At 43.8% G+C, this 14523-nt stretch overlaps 2 protein-coding genes across 9 annotated transcripts in view; both read left to right on the forward strand.

Annotated features, from left to right (window-relative positions):
- LOC144158264 (uncharacterized) overlaps nucleotides 1-11065 on the forward strand; it is a 28316-nt gene extending 17251 nt beyond the window's left edge. For 2 of the 3 annotated variants that reach the window (XM_077689028.1, XM_077689027.1), the window contains one exon: nucleotides 4406-11065. In XM_077689028.1, coding sequence (XP_077545154.1) covers nucleotides 4406-5696 — 1291 coding nt within the window. In that variant the 3' untranslated portion in view covers nucleotides 5697-11065. The remainder of the gene's footprint in view (nucleotides 1-4405) is intronic. The other variant, XM_077689026.1, reaches the window with a different exon arrangement.
- A 1132-nt stretch (nucleotides 11066-12197) lies between these two features.
- Nucleotides 12198-14523, forward strand: part of LOC144158265 (uncharacterized) — a 38282-nt gene continuing 35956 nt past the window's right edge. For 2 of the 6 annotated variants that reach the window (XM_077689031.1, XM_077689032.1), the window contains exon 1: nucleotides 12198-12746. The gene's annotated coding sequence lies outside the window, so the exon portion shown is untranslated. The remainder of the gene's footprint in view (nucleotides 12747-14523) is intronic. The other 4 variants (XM_077689034.1, XM_077689030.1, XM_077689033.1 and 1 more) reach the window with 3 other exon arrangements.

The raw sequence follows: 14523 nt of genomic DNA on the forward strand, positions 1-14523 counted from the left end.
AGGAAGTGCGAATGCATTTCTTGCGCCGAGAGTACACGGCGTAGTAATTCTGCCATCGCCTTGAGAGGCGCAGTACCGGCGAGGGGGAGCTGTCAGGCGAGGGGAGAGGCGCGCGCCGAGGGTGAGTGCAAACCTAACGGGGGGAGAGGCGCGCCAGCTGCAGAGCATGTGACCTCACGGCGCGAGGAGAGGGGGAGCAGACGCAAAGGCGCCAGCGCGCGATCACGTGGGAGTGTGACGTCACGGCGCGAGGAGCGGTGCGGGAGCCGGCGCGGGCGCGCGCAGCCACGGCGCGGGAGGCGGAGCGCACGCGGGTTACGTGGGGTGTGACGTCGCTGCGCCGTTGCTACAGACGCTCCTCTCCGCTCCTCACGCCGTTGCTAGGGGAGAGGAGGAGGAGCAATGCGGACGGCGGATTCAGGGTCGCTTATAAAGTGCATCGCACTTAAAATGCGAACACATCTCGCTGTTTTAGGCATCTGTTAGATTTTAAAAGGAACGCAAATGGTCAACAGTGCAGCCGTAACAGAAAATCAGTGCTCTCTGTGAGGTCCCAGAAGGTTTGTTTGAACACTGTAAACCTGCTTGTCACTTTGCGAAAACCTAGGTAAACATGAGATGTTGCTTGTACTGCGTGCGTTGACAATTCAATTCGCAAGTTCACTTGCGACGAAAGCCGTAAATAAGTGATCCGACACCGTTATTCATCAAACCTTCCTTCAGAGTCGCTAAAATTTCATTTAAAAGACCCGTTAGAGCGGTTACATTTATATCTTTGCGCTGATCGAAATTCAGTAATTTTATGTTGCCTTTCGAACACACAAAAAATATCGTAAGCTCTTACAAAGAATGTCGGGACAGGTAGGTGGTGTTACCATTTCAGGCCATCCCACGAATGCAAGAATGTGTCATGCTACCAGTGAAAGCGATTGAGATTACCATTGTAAACTGAATTTCAAAGATCGAGGCTTCATGATTTGTTTCTGCTTATGCGTTTATTGAGGGCTCAAAGCCATAGTCTGGAAAGATCGAGCTTGCTACGAGCCACGGCGTGCAAGTTCATTGTCACTATTACGGCCATTTTGAGATTCCCGATATGTCGTCGCTTTTGTGGCGTAGTAATGAAAACTTGCTGCCACTTCCATGCTATAGATTGAACTTTGGGGAACCGAACTACAGCATACCACTCTTGTTTGCGCCTTTCCTGCGCACATAAGGTTGGAAAAAGGCTCGAAGCGCGCCCACAGTGTGCATTCTTGCGGGCCGCTCAGCGGAGCATCCACACTAGCAGCGCGACGCTGTCGCCACCTACATGTCGATCTCGCGGCGAAGAGTAAACAGTTCCAAGAACACAGTATTTCAATTTTTTAGTCAATTGCCCATGCACATACTAAAATTATCTCAAATAAAACAAAATGTCAAATTAGAGGGGATAATTACATGCAGTGATGGCGTGTATATGGCCGAGTTGGCACCCGTGTTATTTATTTTGAATTCTGCAGTATGTCCATTTACTGTTGGTTTAAACAAGATCTAGCTTAGAATAACTGCGTCGTTCAAATAAAGTAGTCTACAAGTCAATCAAATGTGTTGCAACGCCAAAAAGACGGTGGTTAGTAAACTTAAGATATGCAAATGTGTATCCTTGTGTACTTACGCGTATATGTGTCTTTTTTGGCAAAAGAGTTGCCTATGGCATTGTTTCACTTGAGCAAGTACCCTGTGTCTGCTGGCCAGAAAGTTAATGTGAATTTGTCTGAGAAATGCTGTATGTACCTAAAAATATACGAACAAGCCACAGTGTGCATAAAGAATGTTTAGATTGACACCAGATTGATGAGGGAAGCAGCTGTAAACCTAGGAGAGTGATTAACCTGAAAACGATTTGGGTCAATTTGGGTCTTGGTGGGAGTCAAACAAAAGGCCTCCTGAATGCGAAATGAGCACGTGTGTTTAACACCATGGCGGATTGGTCAAGCTGACTTAAGACAGACGTAGTCAATCTACTCTGGTTTTTGTCATGTGCAAGAGGCATGTACTAATGCAGTTGGAGCATGCTAAGTACAGTAAAACTGCGTTATAACAAAGTTGAAGGTAACATGGTAATTCCTTTGTTATAGCCAGGGCCAATTTATACTGACAATTAGAAAGGGTGAGAAGATGTACTCGCTACTGAAGCTTTCAGCCAGCCCACCATGCAAACAAAGGCTGTTGCATGGAGAAAAACAACCCAAAAACAAAAGAATAGCAAGGGATCGCTACTTTATGCACGCCAAATGGCTCATCCCTGATTAATCAACCGCACACCAGCTGCAAAAAAAAAGGTCTTGATAGTTTTGCATGTCTTCTTCAGGCAATAATGGCTTTTCAGCTGCAGCCACTATTTCAAGTCTGTCTTCACCGTCATGAGTGCCAAAGAAGCAGTAGAGCAGGTCTGCCACATCCGGCGCGTGTGCAAGCATCGGTACATCACATTCACAAACATTAGACGCACAATTTCCAGCTCCGTTTGCTCCTCGGTTGTCACCACATCAGCATCGGCACTCACAGACATTCAGAAGGGGTCACAGTCAGGCCACAAGAGCGTCCCACGACGCCAGGGCTTGGTCACCCGTGGCACCTCCATTGGACGCAGCACCAAAATCTTCGCTCTCACGGCTGCTGGTGATGCCAAATGAGGGATGCCAGGAGGAATTCATGCTGGTGCTTTCTGCTATAGCCACCCAAGCAGCCTGTACCATCTCAATCGCTGGTCGATCATGGTCTCATGCTTTATGCTCATATTGACCAGAATCTTTACAATCGTGTGCTTGCGGTAGCCTGATCTAAGCTTTTCATAACCCTTTGGTGAACCAGCTACACAATTGCTGTGCAGTTTGGCGGTTCTTCTCAAGGTTCTTCTGCTCCAAAATTGAAATTTCACTGCTCCACAAACTGCTCCCAAATCTGATTCAGCTGTCTCACCCCTGATTGCTTAACCTTGTTTTGTCAATCGGATGTGCTCCCTTGTGGCTTACCGTAGAAGAATTCGACTATAAGTTTTTGGTTAAAGCGCTGCATAGAGGAGAATTTAGGAAAACAAGCTGGAACGCTGGGCTACAATTACACAGTGGCTTTTATGCCGCAGTTTTCAACTGTGCGCGCTCCTTGCATCTGTGGTATATTGAGTAAAGTGTCTGACTTCACTGCAGGCTGGCTGGTGACTACAAGCTCAGATCACTGGCGGGGAACTTTTCTTTTTTGCTTGAGCGGCTCTGTGCCGTTTGACACAAAGAAAGCAAGATTCCAAAGAGAATTGTTGAAAATAACATGAACTTCAGCAGAGAAACTGAGTACAAACAGCCAGTAGGTCCGAGTTCCCCTACAATTGTTGCCAGACAACTGAAGCGGTCATGCCACTGGTGACGTGAATGGAAAAGTGTTTATGGCAACCAATAAAAAGATAATATATAAAAAGAACATTTAATCTAAAATGTTCTTAACATGACTTCATTGCTAGTTGCACTGCCGACCACCGATATCGCATGGTCGCTAATGAGTATTTCAAAGGTGTCTCCTAAATTCCAGAAGCAATGAATTGTGAAAGTATTTCTGATTTACAGTGTTGAAAGGTTGTACGAGCACATAAAATTAAGCAAGGACAAATGCACTTTCTCTTCACAACCCGTTAAGATTTCAACACAAATTAAAGACCCCAGGTGGTCACTTGATTCAGACCCTCCACTACGGCAGGCCTCATAGCTCAGGTTCAGCTTTGGTGTGTTAAACACCCAAAGTACTCTGAGACAGCAGTTTTTGTAAAAAATAATAAAATAGATAAAACATGACTCACAAAAGCTGTTGCTGCAGTTACTTATGATAGTCTTGCCATTGCTTATGCTGACACCACGTTTTAGTTACTATTTGTGTGTGTCACACATTCAAGTTTGCCAAACCGTTTTTGACAACACTTTTCATTTGCACAAAAAAGTTCGAATGGTATACTCTTAGCTGGTTGTACATTTTATATCTCTTATTCAGTCAAGAAAACTCTAATAAGTACTGCTCAGGCAGGGTTTATGATAGGTGGTTCACTTTTGTGTTGTGAAATCTTGTAACACTGGACTTGCAATGGGATCTTTGCATATGATTGATGATTGATTGCTAGTGGTATCCTTTTTGAAATGGGGTGATGAGGTGTCATATTACCAAGTAGCCATATACAGTCTACTGTTATGATTTGTTTAAAAATTGTCAATCAATAGGAAAGTTTTGTTAGGAAAGACGCAATGGCTTTTTTCTAGTTTGTAGACTGGGAGTGTATTGCTCACAGACCTGGCTTTGGGCCATTGGATTGAATTTAGCTTGTTTCTTGCATTTTTTATGAGTTTATTTTATCTTGTGTCTCGTTTTGCCATTTTTGTAGTGACAGCAAGGAAATCCAGTGTGCAGGGAAGTGTTTCTCCCGCCTATCTTACCAGCAACAGAACCAGCCATCTGCTCATAGGAAAACGTGTCCCAAGAAGATGCCCTACATCTGCACTACTTGCAAGAAAGTCTTCAGTGTGAAACGCCATCTCGACGTCCACATGAGAGTGCATACTGGCGAGAGGCCTTATGTTTGTAACGTCTGTCAAAAAGGCTTTACTCAAAAAAGCGTCTTGGTTACACATGAAAGATTGCATTCTGGTAACAAACCTTATGTGTGTAGCATCTGTCAGAAGGGATTTTGCCAAAAAGGCAACCTACTTACTCATGAAAGGGTGCACTCTGGAGAGAAGCCGTATGTGTGCAGCATCTGTCAGAAAAGCTTTGGTGAAAGGAGGTACCTCGTTACTCATCAAAAGTGTCACTTTACTGAGAAGCCGTACATCTGTGGCATCTGTCAGAAGGGCTTTACTCAAAAATCCAGCCTTCTTAATCATGAAAGACTACACTCGGGAGAGAGGCCATACGTATGTAGCACCTATCAGAAGAGCTTTACTCAAAGATCCAGCCTGATTAGTCATGAAAGACTGCACTCTGGCACGAGACCCTACATGTGTGGTATCTGTCAAAAGGGTTTTACTAAAAGTGGTCACCTGGTTACTCATGAAAGATTACATTCTAATATGAGGCCGCATGTGTGTAGCATTTGTTGTAAGAGCTTTACTTCAAAAGCCCACCTAGTTGCTCATGAAAGATTGCACTCTGGAGAGAGACCCCATGTGTGTAGCATCTGTCAGAAGAGCTTTAGTAAAAAAAGCAACCTGGTTGCTCATGAAAGATTGCATTCTGGTGAGAAGCCCTACTCGTGTAGCTTCTGTGAGAAGAGATTCGCTCACAGAGCCAGCCTGGTTACCCATGAAAGATTGCACTCTGGAGAGAAGCCCTACTTGTGTAGGATCTGTCAGAAGCGGTTTACTAAACGAGACAACCTGGTTTGTCACGCGCGATCTCACGCTAACGAGAGACCCCATGTGTGTAGCACCTGTCAGAAGAGCTTTATTAAAAGGAGCCACCTGGTTGCTCATGAAAAAGTGCACTCGGGCGAGAAGCCCTTTTTGTGTACTATCTGTCAAAAAAGCTTCACTCAAAGATCTAGCCTGGTTATTCATCAAAGACTGCACTCTAATGAGAGGCCCTACATGTGTAGGATCTGTCAGAAGAGCTTTACTAAAAGAAGCCACCTGGTTGCTCATGAAAAGTTTCACTCTGGAGAGGCCCAACATGTTTAGTACGTGAGAAGAGCTTTCCAAAAAAAGAGCCATCTGTTTAAATATGAAAGGTTGCACTCTGCCTAGAGGCTTACGTGTGGAGCATCTGTCACAAGAAATATTCTTATAATAGCCACCCAGTTACTCATGACAACTGCATAAAAGACCTTTTTCAAAGCCTCTTTCAGGAATTGTGGAAGATTGAACATTGGTTAAAAACATGGGTTGCTACATTTGCAAAATGAGGTTTTTGTGATATGGAATTTAATTAACCCCAATCCTTGCACATTTGTCAAAAGCTGTATGTTGATTGTGCACACCAGAAAAAATTTTCCCGAAATGTTGTCTTGGTATATCATTTCATTTTCATTTCATTTATTTCATTTATTTTACCCTCAGGGTACGGATACATTATAGAGGGGAGGGGTTACAACAATAAGAAAGTGATGACAGATGCACTGTATGTAACTAAAAAGCAACAGTAGAACAGTCTCACAAAGGAGTAAAGAAAATACAATCCAGGTGCACAGTGGTGAATTCATTTGGCAATATTTCAAACATATATAGAATAACTATGGTCGTAATCAATAACATAACCATCATGCTAGGCACTGTAAGGTATACAACTTGGATACTGAGTGGGAAATTATTCAGAGTTATTTAAAGCGTCCTTAAATAGATCAGGGTTTTTAATACTTGCTAGTGAGCGTGGTAGATTGTTCCAATCCTTGCACGTTTTCGGAAAGAATGATGCGATGATGCGGAATGTGTGACAGTATTTGAATGAGGTACATCGACTTTATGTGAGTGATCTCGGCGAGCTGACACGTAAGGCGCAGGACGAATCCATGAATAGTGCAACGTGAAGTTATGGTGGTAAATTTTGTGAAAGAGGCAAATTCGTGAGTGTTTTCGGCGAGTCGAGAGGTTCGGAAGGCCTAAAGTTTTTTTCATTTGGGTAACACTGGCTGTTCTGTGATAATTAGATAAAATAAAACGGGCTGCGCGATTTTGTACCATCTCGACTGAATGTATTAATGTCATGTAAGCCGGATCCCAAATAGAAGAAGCATACTCTAATTTAGGGCGAACGTAGGTAGTGTATAAAAGTAACTTTAACGACAAAGGTGCGAGAGAGAAATTTCTACGGAGGTAGCCTAGAGTTTGGTTAGCCTTGGATGTTATGTTCTCTATATGTAGGTTCCAGGAAAGGTTGTTAGTAGTAATAATGCCAAGATACTTGTAAGAGAGCGTGGTCTGTAAAGGGGAATCGTTAAGAGTGTAAGCGGGTGGTGTCTGGTTATTAAGGGAAATTCGCATTGACCTGCATTTTGAGATATTTAACTGCATCTGCCACGTTTGACACCAAGCGAAGAGATTATCCAAATCAGTTTGAAGCTGCATAACGTCAGTGTCGTTCGTTATTTTTCGATAAATTACGCAGTCGTCTGCAAATAAACATATTTCAGATGTGATATTAGTTGGTAGATCATTTATATATATTAGAAATAAGAGAGGTCCTAAAACTGATCCTTGCGGAACACCGGAACTAACGGGAGATGTAGGAGAGTTTGAGTCATTAGTGCAGACAAATTGAACACGTGTGGTTAAAAAAACGTGTATCCAGTCCAGTATTAACAGATCTATGTTAAGAACACTCACTTTATGTAGAAGAAGGGAATGATCCACTCTGTCAAACGCTTTAGCAAAATCAAGGAATATGCAATCAGTTACACAGCCAGTATCTAGGTTATTGTGCAGATTGCTAGTAATTGAAAAAAGTTGTGTTTCACAGGAGAAGCATTTTCTGAACCCGTGCTGCGCAGGAGTGAAAAAACTATTATCGGCTAGAAATTTAGTGAGGTGTGTAAAAATAATATGCTCCATAATTTTGCAGCACAGAAGTTGGAGATATTGGCCTGTAATTAGAGGGTGTTTGAGAATCTCCTGATTTAAATACTGGTGTTACTTTGTTGTCCAATCTCGTGGCAATGCGTGGAGATGGTAAGATTGCGAAAATATGCATTCTAGTATCATCGAACAATATTCACGAGCGTTTTTTAGAATTTTTGAATTGATTTCGTCCACACCGCAAGAAGATTTTGGTTTCAATTTTTTTATGATGGCTGAAATCCCAGTTGCGTTGAAAATAATAGGATCCATCGGAAAGTAATTCTTTGACCGAAGCTCGGGAGACTCAGGCAGGGTTCGTGAAGATGAAAATGCCGTGAAAACGTGTCGTTTAACACCGACGCGCACAGACGGCTTGGCACGGGGTCACCTTTAGAGGTAGTTAATGCTATGGTGCCCGTATTCTGTGTCCTAACAATATTCCAAAATTGCTTGGGGTTACTTTTTAGTAATGTAGGCAGAGTGGCGTTAAAAAACGTGAACTTAGTGGATTTGAGGGCGGACGAATAACTCGAGTTCGCGGTTTTATATTTTGACCAGTGTGTAGGAACGAAGGATCGTTTTGCTTTTTTAAAGAGTCTTTTCTTTCTGTTAGCAAGTCGTTTGAGATAGCAGTTATACCAGGGGGCGTTGCATTTAAAAAAAACTCGACGTAAAGGAATAAATTTGTTCACAAGATCCAGTAGCTTATTTTTGAACAGCAGCCAGTTATTCTCAACCGTTCTTTCAAGGTAATGAGGGAGAAAAGTTTCAATGAACAAGGAAAGTTCGTTATTTATTGCTTCATAATTACCTTTACTGTAGTCCCTAATTTTTTTAAAACGTTTGCGCAACGATGTTTTTGGCACGGTCAGCTCAAAATGTAATACGTCATGATCGCTTAGACCGGGTAAGTGAAAAATTCTTGACATAGTATCTGGTGATGACGTAAGAACTAAATCTAAAATAGATGACGATTGCTGTGTGACCCGCGTCGGCGAAGTTACAACTTGTGACAAACCAAAGTCAGAACAAAGTGAACAAAATCAGAACAAAATATTGCTCTCTTGGAAAGACCATCTCTGCAGCATTTGTCAAAGAAATATTTCATAAGGGCAGCTCATAAGCATGAAAAACTTCACCTTGATGGAAAGTTCGTTTGCTGTGTATGTCACAAAAGTGCTAGAAAATGGGACATCATTAACAAGAATGCCTGCTAGCAGAGAACCCTGTTTGTTCTGTGTTAAGAAAGTATGGCTCAGGAAGCAACATTCGTAACTTGCGATATGTGATCGTGTGCTTGTGAAAAAGATTGCGCACAGGTGGCAGATTGCACTCGTGCTTAAAAATCTGCTCGAGTGTGAAGTCAGTGTGCTCTATACGTCACGCAAGCTTGTCTCAATACCCTGGACATACACGAAATAAAACAGTGTCAAGGGGCCTGATGTCTGGAGTATTTCTTGGAAGGGCTTTACCCACAACTGCACTTCTTTATGAAAGACTGCATTGGTGAAGAGCACTGTTTTGTCATATCAGTAAAAAAAAGTCGTTGACTACAGAATGATGTGGTTAAGTGTGAAAAATTGAATTTGGGGAACTTGGTGAAGATTGAACTTTGGTTAAAAACATCGAGGCCCAACATGTTTAGTCCGTCAGGGGAGCTTTCCAAAAAAGAGCCATCTCTTTAAATATAAAACCTTGGATTTCGGTGCACGTTATAGATCCCCGGGTCACAGGTGGTCAAAATTAATTCAGAGCCCTCCACTACAGCACGCCTCATCGCCTGCGTTGCGTCGGCGCGTTAAACCCTACAATCAAATCAATCAAATGTGAAAGCTTGCGCTCTGCTCAGAGGCATATGTATGAACCATCTGTAGCAAAAAATATTCTTATAATAGCCACCCAGTTAAACATATTAGCCTCTGCTGGGGGCCCTCTGTATAAAGAACCTGCGAAAAAAACTTGAGAAGAAATATCGAACTGTGGTTATGCAAATCAAATCATATACTGGGGAAAGCTGAATATAAGCAACAAAAATAAACAATTGTCGAGAAATACTTTGTTCCTATTCATGAAGTGCAGTGGTCATCTGTTTTGTGTTTTATAACTAGGCATGTGGAAAGGGATGAAATATTTTCTTTAAATAATTTCACAGCAAGTTGCCAAAAGAGTGATGAGCTGCCTTTAACACTGCACTGAGCTCCTGTGGCCATTCATTACCATTTCAACACTTGGTACAATTGAACTTTAACAAATACAAAACAATTCGCAAGCCAGCAATTTGTGTCGTGAGAATTACTTTGCATGTGATGCACTAAGCAGTAGAAGAGGTATCACGGCTTAGGAATAGTTCTCAGCTGATTTCTGTCACATGGCGTCATCAGTGTCGTCACCAGGAGCTGGTGCCAGTGATACAGCTAAAAGAAGGTCTCCAAGCACAAGTTCTCCATGTGTGCAGAAAGGAAACATTATGTACAAAGTTCAATCCATTACCTGTGAATAGGTACAGTTTGGTGTGGGGCAACATCTGCCAGAAAATGGCTCCATCACTTGCACGATAAAATGATTGCATACGTGCTCATTTGTCAGCTCCCCTTTTTCCACCCATGTTTGCATCTGTGATCTATACTGCTCTTGCAAATGATGTACAAGTGGAATTCCATTTTTGCTGGCACAGTACTACTGGAGTGTGTTCAAACGTGTTGCCGTAATAAATACGCGCCTCATATATAGACTAATGTGTTTATCACATGTCTGGAGGTAAGGCTGGACTTTGGAGGCAAGGACAGGCTAAGCAAGCCATACATTTATTGGACATGACAAGCTTCTAAGCAAACTTAACTACAAAGGAAAACAGAGAATCAAAGAATAGGAACTCCTAACCACAGATTACTAATCAAATGCCAAGAAAAGTGAGTGAAACTGCACTGAAGTCTCTACAATGTCCACCTATTATGGTTCCTATCAGATACACCACAGTCATTTACATGAATGCATGGTATTCCTGGCGTGGCTATGGTGGTGTGGCTTCTCCATTCTGCTATAGTGGTGCTACTGTACTTGAAAAGATGCGCCTTTGCTTGTTAGACTTGTTTGTATACCAGTGCTTGCTATCGCTGAGTGAGGGCAGGTGTTCAAAGCTCGAGACGCTTGAAAAAAGCTTTAGTGGTGCTAAGATCCTTTTGACGCAACCGCCAAATGGCCTGGCTGAAAAAAATCAAGCAATAATTTGAAATAATGTAAGGTACCAAAAAACCGTCCAATTGCAGGATCTCTGCGTCATTGCACACAGAAGAATTGACAGCGTGCATGCATTTAAACGACGTTGTCAAAAAACATACAGGAAAGGGGCGAAAAACTTACGACAAAAGTGCGAGCTTTCTGCTGTGCATAAAAAATTTGTACTGGGCACAGATGGCGTTGACCCCTACTCACGACTACGCTTGTTCATTTAGTGTGCTCAAAACGCCTTTCAGGGCCCTTAAGTGCCCTGTTCTGTTCAAAATAGCATTTTGGTTTGTTATGGGTTATGGTTGACAATCTAGGGAACAAATCAAGTACAAAATCATGCCTGCACTTGTGAAACAAAAGAGGTGCAGTAGTGCAGTAGAACAAGTTATGAACATCTTATCATCACCCCATCAAGTCAATAAGGGCATGTAGTTTGTAAATTTTGTCTTGATAAAAATTTATATGCTCTTGTTCTCACTGATTTAATTTTGTTTGCTACAAAGGTGCGCTTGCTAGCTTGCTGACCTTCACCCCTTCTGTGACTTGAGTTGTTCTCTAGTTTAAAAGCTTGTCCAGAGGTCCAGAAATTGCCACCATAATCGAAACGTGGTCACCAACTTGCATTCATTGCGCAGTTTCCGTCATCATGGTGTATCGCTAGCCTCCACTGTGGCTGCGTTTACCGTGTGGTGGCGACATCCGAAGCTACATTTGTCGTCAAAAGTACAGTGCTTGTTGAGGTAGTGAATAAAACAGCAGCAATGTGGTGATGCTGCGGTGACTACCCACAATGCATTACACTGGTCGACTCTGTGCATATTTCCTTTATTCAGAACTCCACTGATTACAGGTATTTTGGAGTTTGCAGCAATATACTTCAGTAGGCTTTGGACTAAAAATCGAGGATTCATTCTACTCGGTGAAGATGGATGACCAGCAAAGCTGTTTAAAATACACATCGCAGACTTCATGTGTAAATGTGCACGCACTATAATAAGGCAAAAGTCGTAAATGGCCCAATAACAAAAAAAGGCACCCGGCTGATGTAACCGAAAAATGGCTCCTGCGTAGGCGTTCAGCTAGAGTGAAAAAGCTGGGGAATCGGCATTTCTATTAGAAAAATGGCCCCTTTTAAGTATCATTCCACAGTGCAAACTTAAACTCGGCAGTGAGTGAGTCATCCCCGTCAGTATTCCGCAGATGAAGGGAGGGGAGAACTATGCTAAATTCTCTATTGTCAACTCTCCCATTACATAGCGGCATAAGCGTGCAGGGGCGCAACGTGTAGGCTCTTTCAGGTAGAAAGACGCCTTCACATAGCAGATAACGCCGAAAGCCATTTTGCACACCTCAGCGTGAAACCAAAGTACGCATCAACATGGCCAACAACAAAACTAAGAGTGGGGCGCCCTCGGCGTCCACAACGCCTTCATGAGTGTGGAAACGTTAGGGCAGGCATTCTGTGTATGCATGAGGCTACTGTGCGCTTGCATGAAAGGCACTGCGGATGACTGCGGTATGTTGGATGAAGCGTTTTCGATCAACTATTTATCGTTCCGCTGTGGATCTTGTTGTCGGCATTCCTGTTTTAATACCTTGTGGTCAGTTGTGTGCCCGGAAAAGCGTTTTAGAGACTAGCTCATGCTAGTGTCTCACATCACACGGTCGGACGTTCTCTAAGCCTGCGAAGACGCTCGGTGATCTCGTGAGCTACTGCCAACGCATCGGTTTAGGCCGCCCAGCAGCTTGTCAGAACGCCTGCCTGCCTCCGATCGTCGTGGTTTTCGTGTGACCAAGGCCTTGAGGCTTGTGTTCCCGCCACTTACGTCTACCCTACGACCGCAGTTGTGTTTAGTTGAGTGATATATCGACACCATCCTGCAGACGCCGGTCACACATTCGGTGGAGGAGTGTTACACCTCGAACTCTTCCTTGGATTGCCGATTTCAGGTAATGTCACTCGACCTGTGTTCGTTAAACGTGTCACAGTTACTCCAAGCCGTCTGTCGTAGCTGAAATATAACTCGGCGATCGTGCAGGTGTCGGCAAATACACCGAAAGCTACGCCAAAATGAAACCAGTATGGTACCTATGTGCTAATAAAGTCCGCGAAATACGCAGCAAATATACAATTCTGGATTACCCGTGTAGATTTCATTTGCTGGGAGGCTACGGAGTCGTGGGGAGGGTGCTGTGTGGGAATTGAAGCAGGAAAGCCGAAAAGTTCGCTCGATGAATAACTTAGTGCATGTTCCTCCCCTATGAATTTGCCGCTTCATTTTTTTACCTGGGCATTGACTTCTTGGGACGCACTTAACAAGGCTGGGTCATTGAACAGTTCTGTGTGACTCAAATTTTGGGGTTTACAGCTCCGATGATACACCTGCAATTTTTGCCACCTGGGGATCTTCAACGTGCGCCCAAATCTCTATGCACGGGACGGGCCTCTTCGCTTTTTGCCCAAACAAACTAACGAAAAAACCCGCCGCGGTCGGGATCGAACCGTAGTTGATGTTAGTTCATGGCCTTGTGAAACTGTGCCTGCTACGTGAAACACAGGGAAGGCCTGTTTAACAGAGGGAGATTGGGATGTGGCATTAGCGCTTCTGGGACATCATGGGAAATGTGCTCACCAGCTTTTGGCTATGTTTGTATAGGAGCTGACGCTTGTATTGTGGTTTGCGAGAATGCAAGGCATAAGCACATAATTAAATGTCTGACAGTGAGCTCAGGAACTTGCGGCAAAAGGTGCTGGTATTTTTTATGTCGTGGTGGGTTACGTAATATGGAGGACGTTTCGAAATGAGCAGTCTCTATGCCAGTTGGGAAGGCCCACAGAAATAGAAACTAGGTTTCTCATCGATTGCATTGGAGTGGTATGACTGCGCAAATATTGGATTTATTCTTGTTTCAAACCATGGTGCCTCCTCTCAACCAAGCAGCACATAAGTTTCCATGAGCGAGTGACGTTTATTTCCACATGCTTCTCAGTGTGTGGCTGGTCGAGAAAAAGGGGGCGGGCAGGTTGCGGTTGCGCGACTTTTATCGTTTGGTGCGCATGCGCTTTATCGTCCTGACGATAAACTGTGGCGCTAGGCCGGTTACCACATCCCTCCCCTTTTATATTGGCTAAATTAACGAGCTATACTCCAGCATGATATCTCTCCGGTGGTCAACGGTCTCTAGTCGGGTAGCGTCTTGCACTCGCTGTCTGGATCTCTTGTAAAGTGGCAGGCCCACTGGTGGTGGGAGCAGAGGATGTCGCTGGGTTGTTGCTTGGTTGAAATGCCAGGAACTCGTCACCCTCCTGGTCAGGTTCCTTGGGGTTGGTATCCATGGTCCGTGTGAGCAGCTGGTCCCTGTGACTGCAGGTGAAGCTGCCTCTGGATGTGGTAACACGAACGTTAAAGACAAAGACTGCCCCACAACAACACCAGGAAACCAGTTTGGTCTGCATCGATAATTGTGAACCATCGCTAGGTCACCGATTGCCATGTCACGATCACGATGTGGGCTCGCATGGCTTGCTTGAACTGGTTATATGCAGCCCTTCATCCCACCATTGGCTTGACAACATTGAGCCGATTTCGCAGCCATCATCCTAGTAACAAGCTTGCTGGTGGCTCATTTGTTGTCACATGAGGTGAGTTGCGATAGGCAAGCAAAAACTTTTGAAGTCTCAGAAGCTCCACTCGATTTACAAATTGCGTTCTTAAGCGTCTAAATA

The sequence above is a fragment of the Haemaphysalis longicornis genome, unplaced genomic scaffold (genome assembly GCF_048455015.1).
Source record: "Haemaphysalis longicornis isolate Haplotype H1 unplaced genomic scaffold, Haemaphysalis longicornis Haplotype H1 scaffold_10, whole genome shotgun sequence".
NCBI classification, from domain to species: Eukaryota; Metazoa; Arthropoda; class Arachnida; order Ixodida; family Ixodidae; genus Haemaphysalis; species Haemaphysalis longicornis.